We start from the raw sequence: 19,830 nt of genomic DNA on the forward strand, positions 1-19,830 counted from the left end.
CCACCCCCGCCTGCCATGATGCCCGACCCCAACAGGGCTGGAAAATTCCGGCCTATATGTTTCAATCATTTCACATCTTACTCTTCTAAACTCCAGCAGATACAAGCCTAGTCTGTCCAACCTTTCCTCATAAGACAACCCACCCATTCCAGGTATTAATCTAGTAAAACTTCTCTGAACCACTTCCAATGTATTTACATCATCCCGTAAATAAGGAGACCAATTCTGTACACAGTACTCCAGATGTGGTCTCACCAATACCCCGTATGACTGAAGCATAACATCCCTACTCTTGTATTCCATTCTCCTTGCAATTAATGATGATATTCTATAGTGAAGACCGATATAAAACAACTGTTCAATTCATCTGCCATCTTCTTATTTTCCATTATTAGCTCCCCACACTCAAATTTCTATAGGAGCAATGCTCACTTTGTTAACATTCTTCTCTCTTTAAATATCTATAGGAACTTTTACTATCTGACTTTATATTTCTAGCCTGCTTTCTCTCAACTCTAATTTTTCCCTCCTTGCTAATCTTTTTGTCATTCTTTGTCATATTTTCCGTCCAATCTTCTGACCTGCCGCTCGTCTTTGCACAATTATATGCTTTTTCTTTAGCTTTGATACTATCTTTAAATTTTAGTTAACCATGGATGGTGGGTCCTCCCCTTGGAATTTTTCTTTCTTATTAGATTGTATGGATTCTGTATAATCTGAAATATCCCCTTAAATGTTTGCCACTGCATCTCTATTGACCTATCCCTTAACCTAAATTACCAGTTCACTTTTGCTGGTTCTGTTTTCAAGCCCTCATAATTGCCCTTATTTAAGTTTAAAATACTAGTCTTAGGCCCACTCTCATCCCCCTCAAACTGAATGTAAAATTCAGTCATATTATGATCAATGCTATCTAGGGGCGCCTTCACTATGAAGCCATTAGTTAATCCTATCTTGTTGCATAATACCAGGTCTAGTGTAGCCTGCCCCCTGGTTGGTTCCAGAATGTGCTGACCTAAAAAACTATCCTGAAAACATTCTATGAGTTTGTCATCTACCCTACTTTTGCCCATCTGATTATACCAGTCTATATATAGACTAAAATCCCATACCTTTCTGACAAGTTCCCACTATTTCTTCTTTGCTACTCCGTCCTACCGTGTGATTGCTGCTAGGGGACCTGTATCATTCCTCATTTCTACCCAAACTGTGTCTGTCTCCTGGTTTCCCGAACTTAGGTTATCCCTCTCTTTTGTGCTAATTAACAGAACCACCCCTCCGTCATTTCCAAACCTCCTACCTTTCCTAAAAATCAGATACCCTTCAATACTCAGGTCCCAACCTATGTTACCCTGCAGCCATGCCCCTTTAATGGCTATTAGATCGTACTTATTAATCTCTATTTGCACTATCAGTTCATCTGTTTTGTTTCAAATGCTACATGCATTCAAATACAGAGCCTTAAGTTTTGCCCATTTATTATTTTTGTAACCTGTAGCCTTATTGGTTGATTTACTCTTAGACATGTACTCTCTGTCCCTTCCTGTCACAGTCTGTTTAACATTTTCCATCTTAATACCTTCCTCTCGTACCTTGCCTCTACTATCTGATAAACCACACCTGTCCACATTTGATACTTTGCCCACATTATGTAGTTCAAAATCCTCTATACTTCCCTAGTTATGTGGTTCGCAAGAACATCGGCCCCAGCATGGTTCAGGTGTGGACTGTCCCAGGTATGGCCCCACTTTCCCCAGTACTCTTGCCAGTGCCCATAAACCAGAATCCACTTCTCCCACACTAGCCTTTGAGCCACATGATCCAGCCAGTAATCCAGAGATTATAGCCTTTGAGATAATTGCCCTTATTTAAGTTTAAAATACTAGTCTTAGGCCCACTCTCATCCCCCTCAAACTGAATGTAAAATTCAGTCATATTATGATCAATGCTATCTAGGGGCGCCTTCACTATGAAGCCATAAGTTAATCCTATCTTGTTGCATAATACCAGGTCTAGTGTAGCCTGCCCCCTGGTTGGTTCCAGAATGTGCTGACCTAAAAAACTATCCTGAAAACATTCTATGAGTTTGTCATCTACCCTACTTTTGCCCATCTGATTATACCAGTCTATATGTAGACTAAAATCCCATACCTTTCTGACAAGTTCCCACTATTTCTTCTTTGCTACTCCGTCCTACCGTGTGATTGCTGCTAGGGGACCTGTATCATTCCTCATTTTTAACTTAGTGCCTAGCTCCTCATGCTGACTATGTAGAACCTCTTTCCTCATTCCCCCTATGTCATTGGTACCTACATGGAGCATGACAATTGGATCCACCCCCTCCCATTGCAAGCTCCTCTCAAGCCCTGAGCAAACATCCCAAACCCTGGTACAGGGCAGGCAACACAATATCTGGACAGTTGCTCCTTGCTACAGAGAGCAGTGTCAATCCCCCTCACTAAACAGTCCCCTTCTACCATTACATTCCTTTTTGCTTAATTATATTATTCACTTGTTTCTGTTGCTTTTTATATTTTTATAAACTTTACCACCGGTTTGTATACTACCTTAAACCTTAGGACTGGAGCAGGCCTTAACCACTCACCAGGTATTCACCAAACAGCTGGCTCCTTTCCCTGTAGAAGAGTAAGAACTCATTCCTATAGGGTGAGAAAGATAGAAAAAGCAAAAGGAAACAAACACTTCCTTTCCCCCCTCACCGAACTCCCTCACTCACCAAACTCTCAGATAAGCACCCTGTTCCTCAGCTGTACTCGTATTTTATGGAACCGTAACTGAACCCTTCCTCCTTGTGAAATTTATCGAGTATCTGCAGTTGTTGGTCAAGCCCATTCATTTTGCGCAGTTCACCTGGAGACATTTCTTCCACTTATGATTGTTGTGGGCCTTCTCAACTTCCAAGAGCAGCCATATCACGAGCTCCACGTGCTGCCATACTAATTAATCAGGAGTTGACAGATAATTGTCAAATAATTTAGTCTGTGGCATCCCTTTCAATTCTCACTCTGCATCCTATTCTTCAAAAAGATCAAACAACTTCTTCCACTCAACTGCACTTTGTTACTCCACATCAGCAAGCTTTTTTATCTTTCAGCCCTGCATGCAGTATGTTTATGTTGCACCCACCATTTAGGATGTAAGTCGCAAAATATTGTTGGAATCAACTGGTAACTGCCTGATTGATTTACAGTGAGCAGATAATTAGGCGCCAGGGACAGGTGGACAAACTGTACGCAGGACTCAAAGACCAAGCAAATGAGCGGAATAAAAAATTGGAGGACATATACCATCTCTTTCAACTGAACCGTGAGGTAACAGATCTGGAGCAGTGGATTGCTGAAAGGGACCTTGCAGCATCTTCACAGGAACTAGGACAAGACTATGACCAAGTTACAGTGAGTACTTATCTGTTGAGTAATTGGCAATATTTAAAAGCACTGTGATCATAAAACCTTTCAGACAGTTCCCTTCTCCTCATGATGTTTTCCTGATGCAGTTTTTAAGATCTGTTTAAGTCCTGTTTTAGTTTATCTTCTAGATTTTGGTTTGTAGGTGAAAAATTTGCGAGGACTTCAGCATCATAGGACTTAGGAGCAGGAGTAGGCCATTCAGCCCTTCCAGCCTGCTCCGCCATTCGATAAGACCATACATGGCTGATCTGACTGTGGTCTCAATTTCATTTTCCTGTCTGCGCTCCCATAACCCTTCGGTCTCTTGTCTCGCAAAAAATCTATCTAACTCAGCGTTGAATAAATTTAATGACCCAGCCTTCACTCCTTTTGGAGAAGAGAATTCCACAGACTAATGACCCTCCAGAGAAAAATTCTACTCATCTCTGTCTTAAAAGGGAGATCTGATTCTTAAATTGAGTCCCCTAGTTCTAGTCTCCTCCACAAGGGGAAGCATCCTCCTGGTATCCACCCTATCAAGTCCTCTTAGGGGAGAACATTCGGCTCAGCGAGCGGGGGTGGGGCCAGCTCGCTGAGGCGTAAAATGATGAGGGGTGACGTTGGGCGTGCATCCCGACGCCATCGCACATCATTTAGATTTTCAGTTCGGCGGGCGCGCAACTGAGTCAGCTGCACGCCGCCAAACTGTCAAAGGCCTATTAAGGCCATTTAACTAACAATTAAAATAGTTAACGGAGCTCCCCATCCAACCTTAAGGTTGGCAGGCAGGTGAAGAGCCCAGGCGGCCTTCGCATTTTTCATGGAACCTCATCCACGGGCGGGGTGAGATTTCATGAATGATTTTAAATTTTCTCAAAAATCTTCACTGAAATGAATGCACATGTCCCAGCTCATGTGGCAGTTTCACATGAGGGGACATGTCATAAAAATTTTTATTGAACTGTTAAAACTTAAAACTAATCTGCCTGAGGTACTTCTCGCAACTCAGGGAATCCCCCACCGCCCGCACAGGTGGCACTGAGCGCTTCCGGGCACAGGTCACACCGAGCGGACCTTAATTGGCCCACCCGCGTAAAATGGCGGCGCGGACCCAATCAGGGGTGCCGATCGGGTCTGCGCCTGCCCCACATAACCTCCCCCCCTCCCCCCCCCAACAACAGGGGGAGAATTCTATCCTCAGGACCATATATGTTTCAATAACATCACCTCTCATTCTTCTAAACTCCAATGGTTAAAGGCCCAGCCTGTTCGACCTTTTCTCGTAAGACGTCGTTCATTCCAGGAATGAGTCGAGTGAACCGTCTCTGAACTGCTTCTAAAGCAATTGTATCATTGACAAGCAACAGTAACACGTTCACTTGGCTTTGCTTTGCTCTCGTAGTTGCTGAGGGAAAAGTTCCGCGAGTTTGCCCGGGAGACGGGAACAATTGGCCAGGAAAGAATGGACAGTGTGAACGTGCTGATAGATGACCTCATTGACTCAGGTCATTCAGAAGCGGCTGACATTGCGGAATGGAAGGACAGCTTGAACGAGGCCTGGGCTGACCTGTTAGAGCTGATAGATACTCGCACGCAGCTGCTGGCTGCCTCCTACGAGCTTCACAAATACTTCTATGATGGCAAAGAGCTCCTGAGCCGGATCCAGGAAAAGCACAAGGAGCTGCCAGAGGAGTTGGGCCGTGATGCAAACACAGCAGAGTCTTTTCACAGAAAGCATAATTCATTTGAACGCGATATTCATTCCCTTGGAATACAGGTACTGTACAATGCCACTCAATAGGAACTTGAGCACAGACAAATAGTTACACTACAACATATAGATGCCGATTTCTCTGGGTTGCAGTACACGAGCAATTTGAGGCATGCTGCATGTTCAGTGTACCACGGAAGGAAGATATCATTTTGGACCAATGGTTCCAAAGATTTATAGAATTTGAGGGCTATTACTTAACTCATGTCTAAGCCTGTTGTAGACAAATTGACAGTAATTGATTGCCGTGATTCATCAACACCTACATTATTCTTTACTCATAAAACTAACAGGATGGTAGAAGATAAACTCAGTAGAACTTGTCCTTTTTTCATTTAGCAGTTCCTGTGCTGCTATGTATTGTGACATTATACTTAAGCTTTGTACATTAAGTGGTAGTAAAACACACAGATTACAGTCACAAAATGGAACTGTTACACTATTTTTTTTCTCTCTGTTAATTTTATTTGTTTGGCTGTGTTGCCTCATCGGTGTTGATTTAAAATATGGCAATATGTTATTCTTTAATGATAATATCCAAAAGTTTTGGTTCTTGTTTTAATTCATTCCTACGATCTGTTAATTTGTAATTCATAAACTGGTTGTAGGCCCTCAAAATAATCTTTTTTTTTTGGACCCTCCTGCAAATCACTAACATTCAGAGTCTGCACCCAGTGTCATTTTGAATTACATTTGGTATTGTTCTTACATTTTTAAATGAATGGAATGGTACACCGTAGCTCCAGAATTTCAGCAATTGCAATTGGAAACTTAATTACAGATAAAACGTGCAGGCTGAACGACATGCAGATTCATTACTCGTTCCTGTTTTTCCCCCCACGAATAAGGAACTGAACCTTCTTGTTAACAGGTTCAGCAGTTCCAGGATGATGCCGGCCGTTTGCAGACGGCGTACGCAGGGGATAAAGCTGCTGCTATCCAGAGACAAGAGCAGGAGGTGGTCGAGGCCTGGAAGGCACTTCTGGATGCCTGTGACGGCCGGCGTACCCAGTTAGTTGACACTGCTGAGAAATTCCGCTTCTTCAGCATGGTCCGAGATTTGATGTACCTGATGGAGAGCATTATCAGGCAGATTGAAATGGAAGAGAAGCCACGGTAATTCACAATTTATTTTTCTTGGTAGTACAGAACTTAAATGTTGCAGAAAAGAATGACACATCGCTGAAGCATTTCATCTTCAGGTAGGCAGTGGCAAAGCTGTAAACAAAAGTAATTATAACTGAGCACACAACAATAACATTTTCCAAGCTTTTTTTGCTTATTAATTTCTAAAGTTCTTGGTTTATAATTTTTTTTAAAGCTGATAACTATAATTGAGGGCGGATTATATAGAGTGCAGCGTTTCCATGGGGTTTTTCAAATCACATGAGCCTGTTACCCAGCACACCAATAAAAGTATTATATTCTTATTAATATTACAGTAACCATTTTAATTATTTTATAGGCCTGGATTTTACGAGGTGCCATGGTCCCTCCCTGAATAAAATGTCGCTGGGGAGTCCACCCAGGGAAAGAACAGCTGCCTTGCCGTCATTTAATGGTCAATTGGCCGTTAATAGGCTGGTATTGGGATTTCCTCCCCTCAGGGGACTGGAAGCCACAACTCAGAGAGCTGCCTGACAGCCCTATAGTCCCGGCAGCGCCAGGCAGGAGCAGTGGCCATTGCTGGGACTACAGGCAGTCCCCAGTGGAGATCTTTGATTGGCCACTGAAGGGCCTCAGGTGAACCAAGGGTGGGCGGACCACCCAAAACACTCAACACCACTGCCCCACCTCCACACACACACACGCACACACACACACCACCCCCCCTCTAAAAATTTCCAAAAGGTTGGTGGACAGGCAGATAGCAGCAGGAAGGTTACCCACTGGATTTTATACCCACCCTCCAGGCCTTCAAACCCACCAGCTGCAAAATGTAAACTCCAACCCATGGAGTATATAGCATGCCTAGTTTAGATCACCAGGCATAAGCCACTAGGGCAAAACTCATTTGATCCTTAAGATGGGACATCAACCTTCAAATTATTCACTTATGGCTCTCATCTCACACGATATATTCTGCTAAGTTTTTGAGGCCATTTTTAAACTATCGTGCTAGCGTCCCAGTGGCCTACTTCCCAGGAACACCTGAGGATGTGTGCTGATAGATTAACAATTGAGATTCACTTTTTGACCCGATTCTTTCAAATAATAGTCATTAAATAAACGTAACATTTCCTTCGCTTTTCAAAAAAAAAATTGTTTTGTCTGAGGTACGGGGGAACCAATGATTCATACAACTGAGTCGATTTATATATCAAGTTCCACCTCCTCATGAAATTAAATGTCATGTTCAATTGTTGTGCTTCATGATAGAGATGTCTCTTCTGTGGAACTACTGATGAAGTATCACCAGAGGATCAGAGCAGAGATTGACGCCAGGAACAGGAATTTCACTTTCTGCATCGACCTTGGAAAGACAATGCTAGCCCGCAAACATCACGCTTCTGAGGAGGTAACAAGGGGCAGCTTGTTTCCATGGTCTTATCAATGTGTTTCTCCTGCTTTGGCGCATGGCCATTTGGCTTCTAGCTTTGAGGTTTTTAGAGCTGAATAAAATGCTTCCCAAGCTTAACTCAGTGGAAATCCTCACCTCCATTGTTATTTACTTAAAAATGCAATAATAATAGATCGTTGCGGCCAAATAGGAAAATGCATGCAGGATAACGAAGTCTGAAATGTGCGGATTTGTAAGTTACCACGTCATGATACATTTTCCCAGTCTGCACTTAATTTGCCTAACGTGTATCAGAAAATCAAGGAGCAAAATTCCTGCGATACCTGTAATTTTCCAATGCACACTGGTGGTTAGTATGGTATCTCACTTCTAGTGCACGCTAAGAGAACTGAGGGTGTAGTCTGCTACATAATATATGGTGATTACATAGTTTATGGTATGCTATTTAGATGGTGGTGTAGTGGGTAATGTCACTGGACTAGTAATCCAGAGACCCAGGCTAATGCTCTGGGGATATGGGTTCAAATCCCACCATGGCAGCTATGTAGCATTTAAATTCAATTAATAAAATCTGGAATTGAAAAGCTAGTCTCAGTAATGGTGACTATGAAACTATCATTGATTCTTGCAAAGATCCATTTGATTCACTAACATCCTTTAGGGAAGGAAATCTGCCCTCCTTATCTGGTCTAGCCTATCTGTGACTCCAGAGCCGCAGCAATGTGGTTGTTTCTTAACTGTCCTCTGAAATGGCCTAGCCAGCCACTCAGTTCAAGGGCAATTAGGATGGGCAACAAATGTTGGTCTTGCCAGCGACTCCCGCACCCTTTGAAAGAATATTTTTTTAAAAACACATGGGCTGGCTAGTTCTATGTGCAAAGGCAGACACATGGAATGTATTATATTTAGGATAACATATAGGTTATGGCATGCTACATAGGTTGGTCACCCATCCTAATACCCCTTTCTGTGGCTGGCAATCAAATTTTATTTGATTATGCTCCTGTGAAGTGCCTTGGGATGTTTCACTGTTAAAGGCACTATATAAATGTAAGTTTTTTTTCGTGTTTTTAGGTTAATAGGTAGGAACAGACAGGAACGAGAAAATGCCATCAGCTCATCCAAGCTCACCTATCAAGTGTTTTAACTCTTTCAAACTGAATCCAATTGCATTGTGAACACCACCCCCACCTTCAAATGTCTGGCTTCAGTACCTTACCCGACAGATTATTCTATTTATCGCCTCCCTTTTGATTAAATAATTTATTATTCCGTATCAAAACAATGTGAATTTATAGAATTAGAACATTTCTCTGATATCTAAACTGGTGACTATCTCGTTTATTGCAATGCTCTCATATACCTAAAGAGTGCGTTGAAGTTCATAGTAGTTTACAGAAAAATGTGATGTGCCACATTCAAATAATGTGTTACGTTGGCGGGCAATGGCTGGAATGCATGTAGAAATGAAAGTATGCTTTTCTAACTGCTGGGATGGGTGAGGGCTACCAGTGAAATTCAACATTCTTGTAGATAACTTAGTGCTCTTCCTCACCCCTCCTCATCCACCTGCCACCCATGCATTGCCCCCTCCCCCAACCCCAACACACCCACAAAGGAAATATTCAATAGGTGGTTGTGTCTCTGGTGAGGTTCAACAGATTCTTTCATTTCTGGTTTGTTTAAAAGGAAAGCTGACATTACTTTTCTGTGTATATTTTTACCATCTGAAATTGGTGGATGTATGCTTTTCAACTGTAATATACACTGAACTGTTCAAGCTTCACAAATGCAAACAGTAATCGCGTTAGTCAGAGCAGCTTAATATATCATTGTCTGGAATACACTCTAGTATAATTATCATCTCAAAGCTAGTATAAACCCCTTGATAACCACCTTCAAAAGTCACTGTGTAAAATTGGAAATGCCAAAATGTGCTATTGATGTTTACAAATCCTTACTCTTTTTAGATTAAAGAAAAACTGGTACAACTCACAGAGAAAAGAAAATCAATGATGGATAAATGGGACGATCGCTGGTACCGGTTATATCTTTGTAAGTGAAATACTATCCATGTATCTTTTATACCCTTCAGTGCAGTATCGAGCAAATATTGCAGTGTCAGATGAGATGTAAAACCAAGGCTCCGTCTGCCACCTCAGATGGACATAATAGATCCTATGGTACTATCTTGAAAAGTGGCAGACAAGTTCTCCCCAGTGTCTTGCCCAATGTTTATCCCTCAAACAACATGCTTAAAGAATTAGCTGGTGATGAACTCGTTGCTCTCTATGGGAGTACCCTGTAATGTTTCCCTACATTGCAACAGTGACCACACTTCAAAAGTACTGTATCATCTTTGTACTGAAGGAAGTTGATAAAGCATTGTTAATTGAATTTCATATTTGCACAGGTTTCGCTGACTTCATCCCCAGTTGAAGCTCATGCTGTAATACGCAGATCATGAATTTTTTTATCAGTCCCTGTCAGCTGTTACAGACAAAAGCATTCTCATCTCAGCAAAAACCTATCACAATTGGATTAATCCATAACCTGTGTTAGAAGTATATAATCTAATCAAGCAGAGTCAGCATGGCTTCATGAAGGGGAAATCATGCCTAACAAATTTATTAGAATTCTGTGAGGAGGTAACAAGCAGGGTAGATAAAGCGGAACCAGTAGATGTAATATATTTGGATTTCCAAAAGGCATTTGATAAGGTACCGCACATAAGGCTACTTAATAAGATAAGAGCCCATGGTATTGGGGCTAGTATGTTAGTATGGATAGAGGATTGGCTAACTAATGGAAGACAGAGAGTTGGGATAAGGGGGACATTTTCGGGATGGCAACCTGTAACTAGTGGAGTGCCACAGAGACCAGTGCTGGGGCCATAATTATTTACAAAATATCAATATGTCTTAGATGAGGGAAGTGAATATACTATTGCCAAGTTTGCGGATGATACAAAAATAGGTGGGAAGGCAAGTGATGAGGATAACACGAGTCTACAGAGGAATATAGACAGGTTAAGTGAGTGGGCAAAAACTTGGCAGATGGAATATAATGTGGGAAAGTGTGAGGTTATGCACTTTGGCAGGAAGAATGGAGGAACTGAATATTATTTAAATGCGGAAAGACTGCAGAAAGCTGCAGCACAGAGGGATTTGGGGGTCCTTGTGCACGAATCCCAAAAAGCTATCAAACAAGTTCAGTAGGTAATAGGGAAGGCAAATGGAATGTCGGCCTTTATTTCAAAGAGAATGGAGTATAAAAATAGGCAAGTCTTGCTAAAACTGTACAAGGCACTAGTCAGACCACACCTAGAAAACTGAACAATTTTAGTCCCCTTATCTAAGGAAAGATATACTGGCATTGGAGGCAGTCCAGAGAAGGTTCACTAGGTTGATCCCGGGTATGGAAGGATTTTCTTATGAGGAGAGGTTGAGTAGGTTGGGCTGTAATTAAATAATTTATTATTCTGTCTCAAAACAATGTGATTTTATCGAATTAGAACATATGTCCGATATCTAAACTAGTAACTATCTCGATTAGTGCAATGCTCTCGTAATACCTAAAGAGTGCATTGAATCATAGAAGCTTACAGATGTAAATGTTGGATGAAATGTAAAACCAAAGCTTTGTCTGCCCTCTCAGGTGGACAAAATGGATCTAATGGTACTCTCGATCTTATTGAGTGTAGAAGAATGAGAGGTGACCTTATTGAAACATATAAGATTCTTAGGGGGCTTGACAGGGTAGATGCTGAGAGGTTGTTTCCCCTGATGAGAGAGTCTACCACCAGAGGGCATAATCTCAGAGTAAGGGGGCGCCCATTTAAAACGGAGATGAGGAGGAATTTCTTCTCTCAGAGGATAGTCAATCTGTGGAATTCTTTACCGCAGAGGGCTGTAGAGGCTGGGTCGTTAAGTATATTCAAGGCTGAGATGGACAGATTTTTAATCAGTAATGAAATCAAGGGTTATGGGGAAAAGGCAGGAAAGTGGAGTTGAGGATTATCAGAATGGTGGAGCAGAATCGAAGGGCTGAATGGCCTACTTCTGCTCCTACATCTTATGGAACTTGGAAGCATCCCATCGAAGGAGCTGTCCCCTAGGGGATATGTTGCTGGGGCAACTGTGCACACTCATATAATGTTGTGCAAACAGTACCATATGTCCATCAGATGTGACAAAGAGATTGTATAAACATGAGGAAGACAGTATGCTAAAGTGAATGACAGAGTGGAGGAAAAATGAATGAGGCAGCCAGGGACAGTGTCCCCTGAAACATAAGGCCCCATTTGACTGTACGGACAGTGAAGGCTGAAAGTCAACTCTAACTTTTCCCTATTATACATTCTGCATATAAGGCAGCAAATGATGTGATGATAGACATATGGTAAACTCATCTTTGAACCTGTCTTAGATGTAGGGTGAAGGGGAACATGGTTTCATTAAAGTTATTGAATTACTTTGGAAAAAATATTTAAAAATAAACCTTACAAATAATGGAATTGAAGCGAAGCAAGTAACTGTTTCTAAAATGGACTTAATATTCACTTGCTTAGCTGTTTAGTGTAGATTTTCACCACAAGATGGCACTAAATCACAGAGCTAAATTAACCAAAGATAGTGGCTGTTAAAATCATTCCAGACATCCGGTTACTGTACGGTCAATGTGCTGATGCCTACATCTGCAATAACCTAAACAATGCCAAATCAAAAGGTGTGGTTCTTTTTGTCCGCGATAACTGTTTGCACTGTTGTGTTTTTCTGCTTTTCCAGTGCTAGAAGTGTGTCAGTTTGCAAGGGATGCTTCAGTTGCTGAAGCGTGGCTGATCAGCCAGGAGTCCTACCTTAACAGCCGTGATGTGGGTAATAATGTGGATGAGGTTGAAAAGCTGATCAAGAGACATGAGGCATTCGAAAAATCAATAGCCACTTGGGAAGAGAGGTTTGCTGCATTGGAGAGACTTACAACTGTAAGTAAAAACAAAGAGGAGCATCCAACTTCACCTAGGAACAGGCACCGATCTTGGTCAGGCTAAACATTCATTCACACCAAGCTGCACAGTTCATTAGAAGCTCTTAATACATGAGAACCACTTTTGAAAGTGAGAACTGCCATTGGACACAAGACTTGGAAAGCACTGTGATCCATTCTTTGGATTGTAATGTAGCAACACACCTTTGCCATTTTTTTTTACTAGTTACATTGGTTCACAAACTCTAAGGACCCAAACTTTTAAACCCCCAGCTGACATCAACTAACTTACCTTGTAGTTTTTCCTAAATCCTGTTAGTGTCCAAACTGTGGACCTCACCTCCGTTTTGCCTACATTTTATAAGGTAGTAGAACATCGTCAGGAGTTCAGAAAAGGAAACAAAATGAGGCTATGGTATGAAATTGTTGTACTCAATGTTTAGTATGGAAGGCTGTAAAGTGCCTAATCAAAACACAAGGTGCTGTTTACATTGAGCTTCACTGGAATAGTGCAGCAGGCTAAGGATAGAGATGTCAGCATGAGAGCAGGGTGTTCTGCAAAGCGAGCACCCAATCTGCGTTTGGTCTCCCCAGTGTAGAGGAGTCTGCACGGTGAGCTGTGAATACAATATACTAAATTGAAAAAGGTGCATGTAAATCACTGCTACACCTGAAAGGAGTGCTTGGGGCCTAAGTGTCTATCTCAAAGTGATTCGCATCCAGTTAGTTATTTTTTTGAAGTGTAATCACTAGTCATGGACCTGAAACGTTGGGCTAGATTTTACAGGCGGTGGTGGGGTGCAGGCGCATACTGTCCTTGCAGTCCCAGAGGTGCCAACACTCCCTAGTGGGCATGGCTGGGACTGCAAGCCGTCCCACAAAGAAGTGTCATGGACGCTGGAGACAGGTAAGTTCTGCATGGCTTTTTGGGTGGGAGGGACCGAGTACCCTAAGGTTGGGTGTGGGGAGAGCGGGAAGAGGAGGCTGGGTGAGCAGCTGGCCAGTGGCCAACTGTGGTTAAGTGAGGTACCCTGTCCAATTAAGAGAATGCAAGTGAACTGATCATGTGAAAGCATTAACGAATCACTGTACAGCGTGGGCAACTGGGAACTGTAAGTCTCGTTCTGGAGGTTTCTGAGTGAGTACGTATGATCTGGTGCTCTGCCCTATGTCTCAATAAACCATCACTGTATATTCTCACATCAGTCTCTCCCCTGCTATTGATTGCAAGCAGCAGCTGATGAGAACATAGGAAGGCGTGCAGTTAGAGTTCAGTTGGCCAACAAACTCATTTACCCAAGACATAAAAGTGGTGGTGAGGAAAAGGAACAAAAGAAAATAAATTTCAAGATGGGTGAGCAAAGCATTTGAAAGAGTATCTGTACTTACTACGTAAAATAGGCGACAGCCGGCAATCGGAGCAGAAAGCAGTGCTGCAGTTCAAAATGAAAACAAAACCCGGCAGAATAGCGATCACGGGGATCCCGCCAAAACCCAAGAAGAGTGCAAAGCCCAGCAGAGAAAAGCCGACGGCTGCAAAGACAGAGTTAAAAACTAAACAGTGATTGCTCTTAAAGCAGCAATGCACTTAAACTGGTAAATACATGAAAAATGGCTCTGGACAGAAAGTTATAAGAGACCCCAGAGAGAGGGCAACTCCACGGTAAGCCAAACACCTAAATTCGTCATTACCTGGAAAGCCTATCAGGGTGCAGTCCCCTTGCAGTCGTTCATGATGCCACAGTTCAGGCATGTCGATCCATTTGACCCCATTGCAGATGACTGGACTCAGTTTATTGAACGCATAGCATCCTTTATACCGCTAACCACATCACAGGGGGAGGAAAAGAAGGGGGTGATTCTTTTGTCCTCGTGAGGGAGCAAAACGTACGGGCTGATCCACAGCCTCATGTCACCTGACACCCCGACTCGAAGACTTTCGATGAGTTAATAAAAATTGTACAGAGCTACCTGAGACCAAAGCCCTCAGTCACCATGCAGCGCTTCAAGTTCAGTTCAAGGAACAGGCTTCCAGAGGAAACAATAGCTGACTATGTGGCTGTTTTAAAGGCATTAACTGAGCATTGTGAATTCGGAATGTCCATTAGTGATATGTTGAGAGACCGGCTGATATATGGGACTGGAGATTATACTATCCAAAGGCATTTGCTAGCCGAACCTTGTTTAGACTTCAATAAGGCATTAGAATTAGCTACTGTGATGGAGAGTGCTGTCAGAAATTCCGAAGTTATAAAAGATACAGAAAATGGTGCTGTCCATCTGTTCGAGTGGGACAATCCGGCAACAAAAGGCACAAAAACTTCAGACTCCGCGGAAAGGGTGGGAAACGCTCTCTAGCTCCAGATCATTGAAAAACAACAGCACTGCAGTGAAAATCCACAAAATCAATGAGAGAAATACACTCAGACCTTCAATGAGAGAATGACAACTCAAACAAATCGAGTGTTTTTTCTGCCACCACTATGGCTACATAATGCGGCACTGCAGAGAAACGTTAAAACAAAACTATAAAGGCCGAAGGAAAAATCCTGAATTATGCCTCATGGAAGAGCCAGAAGAAATAGAATCAGACATCCTTTCATTATATAACCTCAAAGTGGGTAGAACTGAGCCAATCCAACTAGTCATTACAGCTAACGGATAACCCATTAGGATGGAAGTTGATACGGGAATGTCGATGTCCGTCATTGGAGAACATACATTTAGATACCTGAGTAAAGGAATCCACTGTTTGAAGTTAGAAGTTTCGGACACAAAGCTGAGGACATATATGGGCGATGAAATAAGATGAAAGGGGTATGTCAAAGTCTCAGCATATGGAGATCAATCTGAAAGGATGCCCATGATAGTGGTAGTTGGAGAGAGCTGCAGCTTAATAGCCCTCAACTGACTCAAAAAGATTAAATTGAAATGAGCCAAAATTTTTCAAATTAACGAAAGGCTTACAGGAATTGTTGCAAAAGTATGCTTCCGTTTTCAATGATGAGTTAGGAAGGATTTGAGGGCTACAGGCCAGGATCCGTGTAGACCCAAACGCAACCTCTGGATTTATAAGAGCCAGACCAGTCCTTTATGCTCTATGGGACAAAAAGTTGAAACCGAATTGGACAGACTGGAAAAATTAGGCATCCTACAACCAGTGTAATTTTCTGAGTGGGTGGCACCCATCTTACCTGTACTGAAGCTGAACCAAAGCATGCACTTATGTGGTGACTATAAGCTAACTATCAATAAGGTGGCCAAACTTGATAGATGCCCGAAACCTAAGATTGAGGAATTTTAATCAAAGTTGGCAGGGAGCACCACATATTCGAAATTAGACATGAGCCATGCCTACCAGCAGGTGGCGTTGGAAAAGGACTCTAGGGAATTCATCACCATTAATACACGTCGAGGATTGTATCAATACACACATCTACCCTTTGGGGTCTCCTTGGCTTCTGCTATTTTCCAAAGAACGATGGAAAACCTGCTCCAAGGATTGCCCCATGTTGTCGTTTACTTGGGTGACGTATTGGTCACTGGACTGACCAACAATGAACACTTAGCAAATCTATAAGAGGTGCTCAAACTCTTCACATAAGTGGGGGTACGTTTAAAATGGGAGCAGTGTCTGTTCCAAGCTAAGGAGGTAGTTTATTTGGGCCACAAGGTTGATGCGCAGGGCCTGTATCCTGTGGAAGGAAAAGTCCAGGCCATCTGCGAGGTATCTGCCCTGAGAAATACCACAGAGCTTGAGGCCTTCTTAGGCATGGTAAACAATTACAGCCGATTTTTCCCAAACCTCTCGACTGTGCTGGCCCCATTGTACGCCCTGCTAAAGAAGAACCGGAAATGGAGTTGGCAAGCCCCGACAACCAGGATGCCTTCCTGAAAGTGAAGCGATCGTTAAGATTGTCAGCCTTGTTGGTCCATTTTGACCCCAAGAAGGAATTAATTTTAACATGTGATGCGTCCCCTTATGGAGTAGGGCCTGTCCTTTCACGTCGAATGGCGGATGGCTCCGAATGACCCATTAGTTAATACATCTCACACACTCAGTGTCGCAGAGTGACAATATTCCCAGATTGAAAAGGAGGGCTTATCTATTGTGTTTGGCGTCTGGAAGTTTCATCAATGCCTCCACGGTCACCATTTCCATATTATAACTGACCACAAGCCCCAACTGGGATTATTTGGCGAAGATAGATAGATCGATATCACATCCAGAGATGGGCACTAATATTAGCCGCCTACGAATACACTTTTGTTCACCGTTTGGGAACTCAGATCGCACATGCTGACACACTAAGCTGCCTTCCCCTGCCAGCTAATAACGATTCCCCAGGAACTGGTCTTCGTGCTAAATTTTCTGAATTCCTCCCCCTGCTCAGACCAGACAAATCTGTGAGTGCACAAGCCGGGACCCACTATTGTCTAACCTCTGGGAACAGGTCTTGAATGGTTGGTCAGGTGGATCTAAATCGGAGGAGATGAAGCCCTATTCTGATCGCAAATATGAACTTTCCTGCCAGGACGGCGTATTACTCTGGGGAGCAAGGGTTATCGTGCCCCCGATGGGGGCGAAGGTCATTATTAGCCGAGCTACGTAGAGCTCACCCGGGCATTAGCAGAATGAAGATGCTCGCATGCAGCTATTTGTGGTGGCCAGGCATGGATTTGGATATAGAAACTCTGGTCATAAGCTGTCCTCAATGCCAGCAGGTTCAAAAGCTCCTGCCCCCCCCCCCCCCTTAGCTCCATTGCACCCATGGGAATTGCCGGGGCAGCTGTGGGTGCAGCTCCCACGTTGATTACATGGGACCCTTCTTGGGCACAATGTTCCTTTTACTGATTGACTCCTGCTCCAAATTGATGGACGTCTATGAAGTCTGGTCGCACACGCCAGCTGCCACCATAGATCATTTGTGGCAGAGTTTTGCAGTTCATGGGTTGCCAGAGGCCCTCATGCCCAACAACGGGACAGCTTTTACCAGCGGGGAGCTCCACGGGTTCACAACCCTTAACGGCATTACCCATATCAAAACCTCACCCTACCGCCCAGCATCTAATGGCATGGCTGACTGGACAGTCCAAACCTTTAAATTCGGGATGAAAAAGTTAGAAGAGGATTCCATCGGCATGAGATTGTCCCGGTTCTTGTTCACATACCAGACCACGCCACTCATGACAACCGGCATTGCCCCTGCAGAACTAATGAAGAGATTTCCCCGCACCTGCCTAACCCTTATCCGGCCAAATTTAGAGGGGAGGATGGAGAAAAGCCAAAAGCCGCAGAAGACCAGGCACAATGGTCATAGTCGCGAAAGAACTTTCATGGTGGGAGATGTGGTCCTTGTGAAGAACTTTGGAGATGGGCCTAATTGGCTGTTAGGCGGGGTGAGTCTAGTAACTGGACTCCTCTCCTATAATGTATCGGTAAACGGCCGAATGATTAGACGACAGGTGGATCATCTCTGCCACACCAGTCCTACAAGAAGAAACACAGTCTTCATCTACGCTTGAGTTTGTGCCACATGTAGAGGACAGGTCACATGATTTGGAAGCACCGGTGGGCCCATGGGACCCGAGGGGGTCAGGGAGACAAACCTGCCAAGTTCCATTGTGGAATCTAATGGACAGCTGTTCCCTGAAAAGGAGGTCTCGGGAACACCAGCTAAGGTTGTTGAACTGAGACATTCAACACGCCAGAGAAAGCCTCCTAAAAGATTTGACCTGTAAATAGTTATTGTATAAATAGTTAATGTGTTTTAAGCTTGTTAGCTGTACTTTTAAGTAAAGGGGCAGGGATGTGGTAAATTGAGGTATCCTTGTCCCTTTAAGAGAATGCAAGTGTACTGATCATGTGACAGCACTGACAAATGACTGTACAGCACAGGCAACTGGGAATTGTAAGTCTAGTTCTGGAGGTTTCTGAGTAAGCACGTATGATCTGGTGTTCTGCCCCATGTCTCAATAAACCATCACTGTTTACCCTTTCATCATTCCCTCCCGGTTATTGATTGCAAGCAGCAATTGATAAGAACATAGGAAGGTGTACAGTTAGAGTTTGATTGACCAACAAACTTATTTACCCCAAGACATAAAACAAACCAATCAGCATTCTCTTCTCAGACAGTATAAATTGATGTTTTCCCCTTATATATTGGTATTCTTATGAAGTGTCCTGATGAGTGCAAGATGAAAAGCTTTGTTATGTCTCTTTGTTCAGCAAAAGTCAGGTTTGGTTATTTCTTGTACAAACACAAGTCTGTGAGCTTCCATTGTCAGTTTTGGCTCAGTGGGTAGCTCTTTAGCTCCTAAGTCAGGAGGTTGTGGGTTCAAGTCTCATTCTAGGACCTAAGAGCAACAGCTTAGGCAGACACTCAAACACAGTGAGTGCTGCACTGTCTTTCTTGAGACATTAAACCAATGGCCTAGCTGCCCCCTCAGGTGAACATAAAAGATCCCATGACATTATTTCAAAGGTAGAACTGGGGAGTTATCTGGGTATTCTGGCCAATATTTATCCCTCCCCTTGAACATTGTTCAAAAAAGGTTGTAAAGATCTGCCCTGCAATTACAGACTTCGGTAGTGGGGAAACTTCGAGAAACAATTATTTGGGATAGAATTAATAGCGACAAGGGAAAGTAGGATTGATTCGGAAGAGTCAGCATGGGTTTGTTAAAGGAAAATCGTGTCTAACTAACTTGCTGGCGTCTTTTGAAGAGTAACAGAGATGGTTGATGAGGGCAAGACCGTTGATAATTATTTAAATAGAAACAACGTGCGGGGTCACGGGGAAAAGGCAGGAGATTGGCACTGAGTTAAAATGCTCAGAGCTGGCGTAGACCATGTTGGGCCAAATGGCCTCCTTCTACATCGTAACAATTCGGTACTTCCGCGAAATCAGCAGCACAGAAACAGATTAGCTGGTCATTATCACACGGATATTTGTGCCAAGTTGACTGCGGTGCTCCTTACATTACAACAGTGATAACACTTCAAGAAGTCCTTCATTGGATGTAAAGCATTTTGGGATGTCCGGTGCTCATGAACAGCTCTGTATCAGTGAAGTCTTGTCTGTCTTTCTTTTGCCAAAGGTATTTGACGTGATTTATACCTACACTCTTGCTGTCTT

The 19,830-nt window shown here is 43.1% G+C and overlaps 1 protein-coding gene across 3 annotated transcripts in view; it reads left to right on the forward strand.

Moving 5' to 3' along the window:
* The window catches only part of LOC121292247 (spectrin beta chain, non-erythrocytic 1-like), a 265,589-nt gene that overhangs the window by 177,280 nt on the left and 68,479 nt on the right, over nucleotides 1-19,830 (forward strand). For all 3 annotated transcript variants that reach the window (XM_041214009.1, XM_041214008.1, XM_041214010.1), the window contains 6 exons: nucleotides 3,212-3,416; nucleotides 4,813-5,187; nucleotides 6,053-6,297; nucleotides 7,561-7,699; nucleotides 9,673-9,757; nucleotides 12,490-12,686. In XM_041214009.1, coding sequence (XP_041069943.1) covers nucleotides 3,212-3,416; nucleotides 4,813-5,187; nucleotides 6,053-6,297; nucleotides 7,561-7,699; nucleotides 9,673-9,757; nucleotides 12,490-12,686 — 1,246 coding nt within the window. The remainder of the gene's footprint in view (nucleotides 1-3,211; nucleotides 3,417-4,812; nucleotides 5,188-6,052; nucleotides 6,298-7,560; nucleotides 7,700-9,672; nucleotides 9,758-12,489; nucleotides 12,687-19,830) is intronic.

The sequence above is a fragment of the Carcharodon carcharias genome, chromosome 20, assembly GCF_017639515.1.
Source record: "Carcharodon carcharias isolate sCarCar2 chromosome 20, sCarCar2.pri, whole genome shotgun sequence".
Classification (NCBI taxonomy): domain Eukaryota; kingdom Metazoa; phylum Chordata; class Chondrichthyes; order Lamniformes; family Lamnidae; genus Carcharodon; species Carcharodon carcharias.